Source organism: Phaseolus vulgaris, chromosome 6, assembly GCF_051622355.1.
Source record: "Phaseolus vulgaris cultivar YP4 chromosome 6, ASM5162235v1, whole genome shotgun sequence".
Classification (NCBI taxonomy): domain Eukaryota; kingdom Viridiplantae; phylum Streptophyta; class Magnoliopsida; order Fabales; family Fabaceae; genus Phaseolus; species Phaseolus vulgaris.
Genome location: NC_143503.1, coordinates 21,123,476 through 21,136,981, shown reverse-complemented (window position 1 = coordinate 21,136,981; position 13,506 = coordinate 21,123,476). Strand labels below are relative to the sequence as shown.

The 13,506-nt window shown below is 31.6% G+C and overlaps 1 protein-coding gene across 1 annotated transcript; it reads left to right on the top strand.

Annotated features, from left to right (window-relative positions):
* Nucleotides 1–7,260: 7,260 nt before the first annotated feature.
* LOC137831217 (uncharacterized) lies at nt 7,261–12,396 on the top strand. Its single transcript, XM_068638808.2, has 3 exons — nt 7,261–8,035; nt 9,216–9,344; nt 10,248–12,396. The coding sequence occupies exons 1-3, from the start codon at nt 7,622–7,624 to the stop codon at nt 11,811–11,813; spliced, it is 2,109 nt and encodes a 702-aa protein (XP_068494909.1). The 5' UTR covers nt 7,261–7,621; the 3' UTR covers nt 11,814–12,396.
* The last annotated feature ends 1,110 nt before the right edge of the window (nt 12,397–13,506 follow it).

Sequence of the window (13,506 nt, the reverse complement as noted above, 5' to 3'; positions counted from 1 at the left end):
ACATATGTTACGGTGTTTAAAAACTTTCCCTTAAACTTCTCCTCACCCACTTGTTGTCTTAGCTTATGATCATCATTGAAACAAGGGACTATATGTTATAACATATGTATCAATAATTAAAACACAAATCCAATAATAATTCTCATATCATCCTAGATATGTGACTACAAATTTATACAATTCCACCAATCTCAATAAGCATTGTCATATAATATAACTTATTAAACAAAATCACAAAAATCAATTAAATTTACAATTTAATATTCATTTAACATTAAAAATAAATATTAATATACAATCCAATCCATTAAAGAGACAAGAAAAAAAAATTTAATTGTTAATTTTTTTAAACATTTTTTTAGCTTGAGCGAGAATGAACTCACTTGAGCGAAAATTTGGTAGGGATGATTGATTTTCAATGTTGTTTTCACTTTAGCAAAAAAAAAATTCCGCTTAAGCGAAACCATGACTGAAAGCCAAGTTGAGTTGTAGGACTTTTTCGCTTGAACGAGAATTGACTCGCTTGAGCGAAAATATAAAAAAAATCAATTCCAACAACAGAAACAAATGTGTTTTCAATTATTTTTTTTAAAAATATTCTAATAATACAACATCTAAACAATTCAAAACAATCAATTCAAACCATATTTGTTCAAACATCATTATTCAATCATTTTAAGTCAATCTTAATAATTCAAACTCATAAAATTATCAAAATCATAATCAAAACCCAGTTTAACAAACTATATACTTTAACATGCATAATTTAGTTACTAAATTAACTTCTTATCCAAACTAGCAATCCTAACCTTCTATAAAAAAAACATAAATAGTTTCTTTTACTTGAAATGTTTTACTTCTAAGCAACCTCCCAAATTAAATCAATAATGCTAAATTTTAGTATAAGGTTAATCAAGTCGAGATGATCACTTTTCTCAAATGACTCAACCAAGAGTGGTGACAAAATCCTAAGAAAAAAAAAAGAGAAGAAAGAATCTTTAGGATAAATAAGAACTTACTTTGTTTGGAAATATGATAGAGTAGAAATGATCCTTGATTCATTAACTACTATGAGGTATGATTAGATTCTGAAAGAGATGAGGTATGAGAGAGAAATCTTAGAGAGCATAGGGAAGGATAGAAATAGGAAGGGAGAAGTGAGAATGGAGAGATAGATAGAGAGAGAGAGAGTGAGTTGCAACCTTAACAACAAAAAATTTTGTCATAGAAAATTAGCTTACCTAGAATAAAAATTAGGATATGATGCTCATATATTCTCTTCCTCCTTTTCCCAGGTGGAATCATCCGACGTGAGATTTCACAACACTTTGAGCATACTAATATCTCTACCTCAGAATTGCTTTATTTGAAAGTCTATAATTCCAATTGTCTTTACTTCAAAAGAGAGATTTCCTTTTACTTACATTGAATCAGACTCTAGAATATAATTGGGATCAGGTACCCTTTTCTTTATTTTTGATCCATGAAAAATGTTATGAATGTTGGCCAAAGGAATAGGTAAAGTAAGTTCACATGCAACATGACCTATTCTCTTGAGAATCTGATAAGGTCCTATGAACTTTACGGTAAACTTCTTAGATTTGATTGCTCTTCCTACACTAGTGAATGATGTAACTCTCAGAAAAACATGTTCACTGACAGAGAATTATAAATGTCTTCTTTGATCTACATAAGATTTTTGCCTACTCATGAATGTTTTCAATCATTCCTAAAGCATATTGACTTTCTTATTTTGTATTAATTTTGGTCCAGTTAACACAATTTCACCATCTTGAAACCAACATAACGATGTTCTGCATTTTCTCCCATACAATGCTTCAAAAGGAGTCATCCTCACCTTAATAACATAAAAAATATATAATTATATTTAATCTAAAAATGATTGAAAAATATAATGAAATTAATGATGAAATATAAAATAAATATCTTAATAATTAATACTTAATAAATTTTGGATGATTTCTATCTCAGATATAATACCATTTAAAAATTAAAAAATGAAACACTGTATTCCTACTTTTAAATTTATTTTTTCCCAAATCATATATTATCTCTTAAGCTTATTTTGCATCCATTTCTTTTCATATTTCATGTCAAACAAGTGAAGACCAATTTTCACTATATAAGTGGAGACAATTATGATCTTACAATAGTATATGCAACTCACTTCTTGATATGATATTATAGTCTATCCTATCAAGGTTTGATGGGTTTATCGTGTTAGAATATGACCTTAAAAAAGAGGGGGTGGATTGTTTATGAAAGATTTTTGCAAACTTTGAAGGTATAATGAAGTTCAAAGCAGAATCACATATATAGAAATCTAGAAAGCAATCAATTAAAACTGTTTAAGTTTATTAACAGAAAATTAACTAGTTGTTTTTGCAATTCAACCGGTTTTTTATATTAGCAAAATTAAAAAAACAACTTAAAAACAAAATTTAAATGAGTTCAGGGTAAGAGAAAAGCACACAAACAATTTATACTGGTTCACTCTTATCCCAAGAGCTACATCCAGTCCCCAGAAACCACTGGGTATCTACTATGCAATCAAAATCCAGATTACAACCACCAAAGAAGTGACCTTCAACACCTCAAGTCACACACTTCCTTTGGCACACAAACACCACAGAAATCAGAATACCCTCTGATTCTGCACTTACACACCAGTATTCAGAAATACAATAGATTCAGAAAGGATTACACCTGATGAAGATCAAATCAAAAGATTACAACAATCCTATTCCATTTCTTTGAGAAAATCCAAAAGCTTGAATGCAAATCTTGAAAACTCAAATATGTTTTCACACTTTCACACAATGTCTCAAAACTACTATCAAACTTTAAGAGTATAACAACCTCTTTAAATACTCCAAAAGTTGTTAAAAACATTTAAAGTAGGAGTCTATTCAGTTAGAAAACATTTAAAGCTGATTTGCAAACATAACAAAAATTTTGTTATGGATTTTCAACAAACAATCGGTTGAATCCTCGAAACAACCGATTGAATTGGTTTGACAGCAAAGTCAACTAAGTCAAACAGCTTCAAACCCTTTTCAAAAACCTCTAAGTGATAAAAAACCGATTGAAACGACAAAACAACAGGTTGTTTTTGTTGAAGATGGATGAAGCTTCTTCTCTACATAGTCTTAGTGTGTGTTTGATGTACAAAATAGCTTGTTTGCTTTGATGTTTGTAATGCGTTTTTAGATGATCTTGTATTTAGGATAGTGTGAGTTTAAGGTTGCCTTTTGCTTCATGACCTACCCTATGCCAAATCCAGGTGATCAAGATCAAGCACAAAGAGTGTTTAAATGTCTTTCCAAAAAGATCCTTAAGTTTTCTCACAAAATCAGGATACTGCACAAAAATAAATCTGTTTCTTTGTAAAAGAATGGTTTATTTTTGTTTTGCTGAAAGGTTTTTCGAAAGTTTGTTAGGGCACCAAAAAATGCAGTTCAATCAGTTATTTCAGTTAAGCTGAGCTAACAGTTTTCCTGAAAAACAATTTGTTTGTTTCGAAATTAACCTGTTGTTTTTATAACAACTTTTTAACTGGTTTTTGAAAAGTTGTTAGAAACTGATTTCTATAAAATGAAAGGCTTTTCTCACATGAAAGGGTGTTGAGCAATCACGGTTTTAGTAAAGATTAAACGTTTTCTGTGAGAAGAAGGATTGAAATGAGCTTTTGAAAGGGTTTTCCAAAGGGATCTTCAAGTGTGCTTGTTCTAGGAGAACCTTGATCTTGGTGAAGGTGCTGATACTGTTTTTGCTGCAATTGGAACAACTGGTTTTTGTTCTTGCATCTTCTTTCAGGTGTTATCCTCCCTTTAATTCTTGTTTGTAAAGGTGGTTGTGTGAGTCACTCTTTAATAGGGTTTCTTGGAGTGCAAGGTGTGTTGAAATAGAGTTTTTCTGCTTTGGTTGTATGGTTCTTGTAGGGTTCAAGAACTGTTGTGTGTTGAAATTGATTGCAATTGGTTTTTTAGTGAATTCCACCTTGGAGTAAGGTGAAACTGGATGTAGCTCATTATGAGTGAACCAGTATAAAGTGTGCTTGCATTATTCTTCTCATCCCTGCACTCGTTTCTGATTTCTGGTTAATCTGTCAAGAACGAAATTTGTTCATTTGAAATTAAACCTATTATTTCCGGACTTAATGAAACTGTTCTTCTTGATCTGGAAAAGTTCTTTAAACATAAACAAAGCATTTTGAATATGTGTTTTTAATTGGCTTAAGGACGAACAATTTTCTCCATTAAATCTTTGGTAAAGATTCATTCTCTTTGAAGTTTTGTGTTGAATGAACTTGAGTGATCTTTTGGTATAAACTGTGTTCTTCAAGCTGTTAAAAATTAACCAATTTGGTTCGGTTAACTTTCACTGTTTGATCTCAATCCTAATTTGAATAAGTTCTGATTGTGTTAAAGTGTTTTGAAGAATCAATATGTTCTTTTTTAAAATCAAGCTGTTCTTTTTCCTCTGATATACTGTAAACCAGTTTGTGATTTACGGAAATTTTATAATTTCAATTCACCTCTCCCCTCTTGAACTTAGACACTAATAGACCCAACAGTTTTTCCACTTCTTCATAAAACAATCTTTTTCAAATAAGGTTTTGATTCCAAAATGTTTTAGATTCAAACAAAGAGGGGATTACACATCATTCTACCCAAAACCCACCCACACACACAACAACTTCAGCCTTCCATCAAACACCATGGATTTGGAGACATCAAAGCTTCAAGATCATCCTTGATCAACATATCGTGTCACTCGTTATAAGACCACCCACAAATATCTAATTCCACACATGAGATGTCCATACCTTGACGTGAAGGGGTAGTGTATAAGTGAGGACAATCCACACCTTACAAGCCAATTTTGTGAAAATGGATTAAACTTAAACTAACTTCCTAATAAACTTTATGTCTTTATCTAGTCTTTATTCATATTTTACCTCAAACAAGTGAAAAAAGTGGTCAATATTTAATAAAATATTTATAATCATTAAATATAATTAATAGTAGAAATTAAATATTTTTATAGGTTCCTTTAAGTTTACCTAATATTATAATTTTTAGCCAAGTAGATAATACGTAAAATTAAACATAACTTCTAGAAACTTTTCTTACAAAGTTATTAAAATCAAAGGAAGAAAAAAATATTTAAATGGTAGATGTTACAAGGGTAACATTGAAGTAGTTATTAATGTCAACTTTGAAGTAGTTTTAACATTTTGAATGGATAGAATATGAAGATGTCAAATTGGAAATGTTTTATTTTATCTAAATTATGCTAGTCTATAAAATGTAATGGGTGTAACCTAAGAGGTTGTGATTTTAGTGATCCCATGTTGTAATTTTGAATGAAATATAAATATGTATGCATATTGGTACGCGGAATCTTGCCTAATCTTGACTGAGTGTTTTACGTATATCTCACTCAAGTGACCACTCGTCACTTAAGGAAGATACATGTTTCTAAATCTAAATCTTATCACTCAAGCAACAAATATGCTCAAATGATGAGGAACATCGATCAAGTGACAACTTGTTGTTCAAGTGAGGAAAGAGCCAAATACCTCTCATGTATTAATGAAGGACATCATTCAAGCGATAAATCCCATTGCTCAATAAATAACATGTCATTAAAGCGAGGAGAGAATCAAATGCATCTTTTACTTTTCTAGATTATAATTCAAACAAGGATACCTTGTTCAACCAATATTTTATATGACATGTTTTATTGGTTAAAATTGCTTTCAAATATTATGACTTGTGTTCTCAGTTTTTATATGACATTTTTGTCTTTATTATTGAAAAGTCAAGAGTTATACACTAATAAATAGTTTGACATTTAGATTTAGATTCTATGAATGATGTGAATGTTAGTTATTTAAGAGATAAATTAAATTGACCTAGTTTAAAAATAATGTGAAAATTAAATATTGGAAGGATTATGTGAATAAGATATTTAGACTACACTTGTAACATATAATGTAAATGATGAAAAATCAAGAAAAATATTTTACATATGTTTTCTTTAAGTATATACTTTGTGAATAATCATGTATGTTATATTTAAGAAATTTTAATTATGATATATTAGTCTTATGTGAACTTCCTTAACCATTATCTTTTAAAAGTTGTTAGATTTTTTTTATGTTTGAATGTATATTATTGAAACCAATATAAAGACTCACTAATTTTAGTATATTTAAATTTTTATTATTATGTTTCCATGTTATTACCTCACATTTTTTTCATTAAAAACTATCATTTATAACTTTATATGTTTAGTACTAAGATTTTTTTTGTGTGTGCAAATTTTAAGGTTTTAAAGATTAAATCAAACATCAATAATAGGAAGGATTTTTTTTTATATTAATTATTTTAACATTTTATGTTAGTTGAGTTGGTTGTATAACTCATGCAAATTTTATCAATATAAAAAATGGTGAAATTTCAATTCAGTTGACTATCAATATAAATAGTCACACATATAACATCAATTACACACAAAAAAAATGTTATATGTTAATTTTGTAATGATATTTTTCATTTAAATTTTTTCATATAAAAATATACGAAAAAAATGACACTTTTCATATCCATATTGTATTATAATTAATGTAAGAAGTTGACATAGCATGTGACAGTTTTAAAACATGTAAATTCACATTCTTTAGAAATGAATATTTTTTAATTTAATTATTTCAAAATAACTTATTTTAAGTTTACTAGTTATTCTTGTCATTTTTAATATATTAACAAAACAGGAAATCTATTTTAGAGTTTATTTTTAAGTCTTATCAATCAATTATTTTTTTATGTGATAAACAATTAAAATTCATTTTCATTAAAACATTCTAAGATAACTATTATAATAACTAATAAACTTAACATGCTTAAATTAAACAATAATAAAAAATACCCATTGAATTAATTTCATTATTTTAATATTTTTATTAAAATTCAAATGGACACATATGTTCAATAAAAAGTAAAATACTGCTAAGACAAGAATAAGGTAACCAAATAAAAAATATGATAATTCATTGCATTCTATTTAAAAAGAAAGAAACCACTATTTAAAATATTTAAAAAATAAAATAAAATTTGCAATTCATATCAAATAAATATTATGATGTTTTTCTTTTCAATTTCTGATTATTTTATAAACTCCAACAACCAAATACAAAATTTATTTATCGTAAATACAAAAAATAGCCTTAAACTCTCTTAAGAAACTGAGATGACCATTCACCAAAAAAAAGTAGAAATAGTACAAAAGTAGTATTTGAGAGACATGTAAAGTAGAGTGTAGCAGAGATACGTTGACCGTATAAAGATACGCGAAGACCTATACAGTAACGTATACTTGTGTTCTTTCTCTCTCAGTATACTTTCAGATCTTTCTTTTTCATCACACAAAACGCAAACGTTAACCTCTTTCTCTCACTCTCTTTCTCTTTTCTCTTTCTCTCAGAGTTCACCAAAACTTCACCCAACCCTTACTCTCTCACATTTTCTCTCTCTATTTTTTAAGCATTAGTTTCCACAACACTTCCTTCAATGGCCTACACTCGACGGCGCCGATGAAGATCTCCGGCGACACCACCCGCGCGCCGCGCTCATTTCTGTCGACCATTGCAGCTCCCTCGCCTGACTCCGATCTCCAGCTGCACCGCCGGCCATCCCGCCGGCAACCCCGAACTCCGGCTCGCCTCAAGCGGCTTGCCGGAGGTGCTGCCGGAAAACGGAGCAGGCCGGAGACCCCCCTGTCCAAGTGGAAGATCCACAGCGGCGCCAGAGAGGGGAGCGTTGGTGGTGGCGGTGATCCGCTCGAGGAGCTCGACAGGGAAAAGGAACTTCTGCCTCCCGCCGCTGTGTCGGTGAGGAAGCTCGCTGCTGCACTGTGGCGGCTGCAGCTTCCGGAAACCTCGGCGGGTGATGGCGGAGGGCGAAGGGGTTTGAGAAAGATCAGTGAAGATCGGTTGGGAGTTGTTCAGGTAAAACCCTCTATGTTTTCTGTGATCGTTCGTTTGTTTTTTTCTTACTTGCATTTGCTGATTCTGATTGAACTTTGGAGTTCCAGAAAATGTTGTTTTTCTTACTTGCATTTGCGGATTTTGATTTCAGAATTTTTTTTCTTACTTGCATTAGTTGATTCTGATTGAAATTTTTAGTTTCAGAAAATGTTTTCTATTACTTACCGTTTTTGTTTTTATAAATTTTTTACTCGTTTTACATCGTGATTCACTCAGGAATCTTTTAAACCATCTTTTATGGTAGTTTCTCAACAAATTTATGACTTGAAGATAAGTTATTTACTCTTATTTTCTTTTCTTATCTTACTTTTGTTTGGTTTTTATGTAAGTTTTTGAAAATAAGTAATAAAGTGAAATTTGGGGGACATATTTGTAATTAAATTTGGTCAAAAGGAAGTCTTTTCTCATATATATTTTCGTTATTTTGTTGTTGCTTAATTTTGAAGTTTTAGGTTTGACCTTTTTGTGAATCCATTTTTTTCCCATTATTCTGCATGTTCCTTTTTGTGTGATGAAGGTCTTTTTAGTAGGCTTTTTGTGGAAATTGAAATGATTTACTCTTTCTCTCTCTCTCTCTCTCTCTCTCTCTGTCTCTCTGAATCTGGTTTTAGTACTTTTGATAATTTGTTAAAACTTTTATTGGTTGTTTAGTTTTGTGTTAAATGTTTGAAGTTCATTAAGTGTAACCAGTAATGAATAAATGTTTGATAACTAATGAGGGACGTTATGCAAGAATGGAAAGATTGGCACTGGAGTAATTCATGGCCTTAAATGAAAGGGAAAAGAAAATAATTTAAAGCCTAATAAATACGTGTTGTGTAGTTGACTCATGAATGATTGTTGGTCTACTGCAGAACTCATTATTGCCCTTGGTAATAATTGGAGAAATGACTTGACTAGCGTCTGTCAAGATGATTGGATTTGTTATAAGTGTTGTTTAGTATCTGTACTGTCCTGTAAATGTTTGCATGATGTGCTTTCAATGCTTGTTCTTAAGTGAAATGTGCAGTATGCTGATTTGTATTCTTCATTTACTAGAAGTCAGTAATTATCTATGCATGTCATTTTGTGTAATTATTGTTATTATATATTTTATAGCCTTTTTTTCTATTAGTTTAGAGCTGATATCACTTATCTGCAGCATGAAACTGGCCATGTAGACCATCAGTTTTTCAGCCATCAAAATGGCATGATGCATGGTTCTACTATGAAGAATTCATCACAAAGTCCTCGTACGATTTCAGGGACTAAGGGTGGACATTTTTGTGAGGTATTATGTTTTTTATTTATTACTTACAAATATAATAATGGCTCTGGACAACTGAAGGTTCTTATACAGCGAACACCAGATATATCGAGTACAGACTGAATTGTTATTCCCTTTCCTGCATCACGGTCTTGCTCCTCAGTCAGTTCTGCAAATGCTTTAATTTCCCAAAACAATAAACAAACTACATGGAGACTAATCTATTGACAGGGTCCCATTACAATCATGTGTCAGAAGACTATTAATAGAACAGTAGGTTGATCATTGCAGATTTGAATTCTTCCTCCTGAATTTGCTATGTGCAAGAACACTAGATTCTGCAGACTCGCTTCACTATAGTTAGCAGATATCCACGAGCCAATCCCTCTTTAAAAGCTCCTTAATCCTATATGATTTGGGAAGTGGAAGTATTTCTAGTAGCACAGAACAGACCTTGATTTTATTAGCCAGTAAACTTGATTAGTCTATGTTTTGGCCTACAGGTTTCTATGTCATTAAGTTAGGTTATATAATATAGATACAAAAGAAACTGAGAATATTACAGCAACGTACGGTCAAGAACTAATGTTGTGAAAATTTAATATGTCCAGCATTCAGGTAACACACATGCTCATCTAGGCTGGCATGACAGCCGCCCCTTTGATCTTATAAACAAGTAAACAGATATGGTATAAAAGATAGATCTATTGATAGTATATATTTATACATGATATCAAGTGTTGCTTATATATATGGTGTGTATATATGTAATTTTCTTTGTAGATACGCATTGTGCATATTGTTGGACAAACGTCATTTAAAATATCAGTCGTGAAAGAGTTTACAAGCGTCTCACTTTTACTTTCTCCAAGTGAAAGAGTAAACAATTAAAATGCTAATCTCTAACCTGTCTATTTTCTTCTTCAGCTCAAACCGTCTTTCCAGTTTTCGAGTACTGCAATGGAGGGTGCTACAAAGTGGGATCCTGTTTGTTTAAAAACATCAGATGAGGTGCAAAATATCTACAGTCAAATGAAACTTCTCGACCAAAAGGTTAGTACTGTTTCTGCTGTATCTGCTCTTGAAGCTGAACTAGAGCAGGCTCGTGCACAGATTCAGGAGCTTGAGACCGAGCGTCACTCCTCCAAAAGGAAACTTGAACATTTCTTGAAGAAAGTGGGTGAAGAGAGGGCCTCATGGCGAAGCAAAGAGCATGAGAAAATTCGTGCTTACGTTGATGACATTAAATCGGAGTTGAGTCGAGAAAGGAAAAGTAGGCAGAGAATTGAAATTGTCAATTCCAGGCTGGTTAATGAGTTAGCTGATGCCAAGTTATTAGCCAAGCGCTACGTACAGGATTATGAGAAGGAAAGGAAGGCCAGAGAATTAATTGAGGAAATTTGTGATGAGCTTGCTAAAGAAATTGGAGAAGACAAGGCTGAAATTGAAGCACTTAAGAGGGAATCTATGAAACTTAGGGAAGAAGTGGAAGAGGAGAGGAAGATGTTGCAGATGGCTGAAGTATGGCGTGAAGAACGTGTTCACATGAAATTGATTGATGCAAAAGTAGCTCTTGATGAGAAGTACTCACAGATGAATAAATTGGTTGCAGATTTGGAAACCTTTCTCAAATCAATGAATGTGAACCCAAATGCAAAGGAGATGAAAGAGGCACGATCACTTCAACAGGCTGCAGCTGCTGTAGACATTGAAGACATCAAGGGATTTTCATATGAGCCAGCTAATCCAGATGATATTTTTTCTATTTTTGAAGATTTAAATTTCGGTGAACCCAACGAGAAGGATATTGAATCATGTGTTGCTTACTCTCCTGTGAGTCACGCCTCAAAGATTCACACAGTGAGTCCTGAAGCCAACATGATTAGTAAGGATAACTTCCGAAGATGTTCTAATTTATTTATGGATGACAATGGTGATATTGAAGAAGATGAAAGTGGATGGGAAACTGTGAGCCATGTTGAGGATCAAGGATCAAGTTGTTCACCTGAAGGGAGTACCCTATCAGTGACAAAGAATCGTCGAGAGAGCAATGCCTCAGGTAGGAGTGTGCTTGAATGGGAAGAAAATGCCGGTGTAGAGACCCCAATAACTGAAATTAGTGAAGTTTCGTCAGTACCGGCTAAGCAATCAAAGAAGGTATCCTCAATAGCAAGGCTTTGGAGGTCTGGTCCAAACAGTGGAGATAATTACAAGATAATCTCTGTGGAGGGAATGAATGGAAGGCTTTCAAATGGAAGGGTATCCAATGGGGGCGTAATGTCTCCTGATTGGAGACTTGATAAAGGTGAACTAAGCCCCCAAGACCTTCTGATCCAGTTTAGTTCTCCTGAGTCTGCAAATCTGCACAATCGAGGCATGAAAGGGTGCATTCCTCGCACTGTGCAGAAGAGTAGTTTGAAAGCCAGACTTTTGGAGGCTAGGATGGAAAGCCAGAAGGTTCAGTTGCGCCATGTTCTTAAACACAAGATTTAGAATGTAATGTGAGAGCATAGGCAGAGATTCCTCACCTGTATAACTGAAGAATGACCCACAAGCAGCAGTTTTGTTTTGAATTGTAAGAGTACAAATCTACTGCTGCCAGAAAAAAAACTGCTCAGAAATGACAGGGGGTCATGAATAAATGCACTTTTGCTGCCTCAGACTTTCACCATGTTTCAGTTCATCACCACCACTGATATTTAAAGCATTCAAAAGATGATCTTTCAGCCCCTTGTGCCACTGCCTCACTTATATCTATCATGAACGGCCTTGCTTCATTTTGTGCAGAATTCTGTGTAAGTTACAAGAAGCATGTTGCTTGTAGTGTATAATTTAAGTCTGAGGACAAAGATGCAGGGAAACCAAATCATCTTAAGGTATAGATGATAGCTTATCTTTTCAGCATTTTGATTTTCTTTGATGTGGCTAAGAATTTGTCATATAGATTGTAGACCACGAGGATGATTTCTGGCCCCAGGACTCAAAATTCAACTGTGACTCTTTCTTTGGAATAACGAGAACCATTTAACCATTTATCTAAAAGTAATGAAAATGAGATTAGTTTTTTATTTTTTTATTTTTTGGCCTTTTGTTTTAACATAATCCTTTTATTAAATTTAGCTCATTATGCATTTAAATTCAAGATTTTGCCTTCTTGTACTTCCCTTTAAGGAGGAAGTTTCTTTTCAGAAATACTCTGAAAGATTACAAAATAAATGAAGAAAAATAAATTGCTAATATCAGATTGCTAATTTATAAGACATATTTCTATAGAACATGATATTTTCTTCGAGTGAAGATCTATTAATGGTTATAACAATTATGCTTTATATATATAAAGACAATAAAAATATGATAGAATGTACTTTTAATATTTTTATTTTATTTCTTCAAGATTAACCTTACAAGTTGTTAATACTTATTATTTTATTTAGTTTTAAAGTTTGTTGTTTGGAAAAAACTAATATTAAGGAATACAAATATATTTTTTGTTAGAGAACAGACCGATTTGTTTACTTTTTATATAATAAATATTTTAGTAAAACATATACTTCTAACTATTTAACATTAATATTTACATTCAGGATAAAATATGTTTTTAATTTTTCTAAATGAATTTTAATTTCTGCATTTTTTGTTTCCCATTTTTATAAAATTTAAAATAATTTTTTTAGTTCTTGTAAAACGAGTGAATTTCAGTTTAGTTCTTATTTCTATCACTTCAAAATCTAAAATCATTATTTTAAAGCTCTGACATTCATTGATAAATAAATAACTTCCATTTTAGGTTTTTGGAAAAAAATTTAGACGATTACGCTAGTGATTTCCCATTATTAACTATTTTTTTTAACATAAATGAAGTTAATTAATTTTGCATGATAATGTAAATAAAAGAAAACAATGCATTTATGCTTTTCAACATGAAATTACTTAAAAAAGTCATAAGAATCAAAATCCAAACTCGTTCATTTTTCATAGAAATTAAAAATATATATGGTAAAAAATACCATTGCTCTAGAATTTCTACTGTTTAAAACATTTATAAATTACATAATTTATTAATCTATTAAGTATTTCAGATCTTATCATCTGAAATCATATTTCAGACTTTAGTATTTCATAACTTGAAATATAATATTTCAAACTAATGATTCTGTATTTTTAATGCAGAACCATATTCTAGATT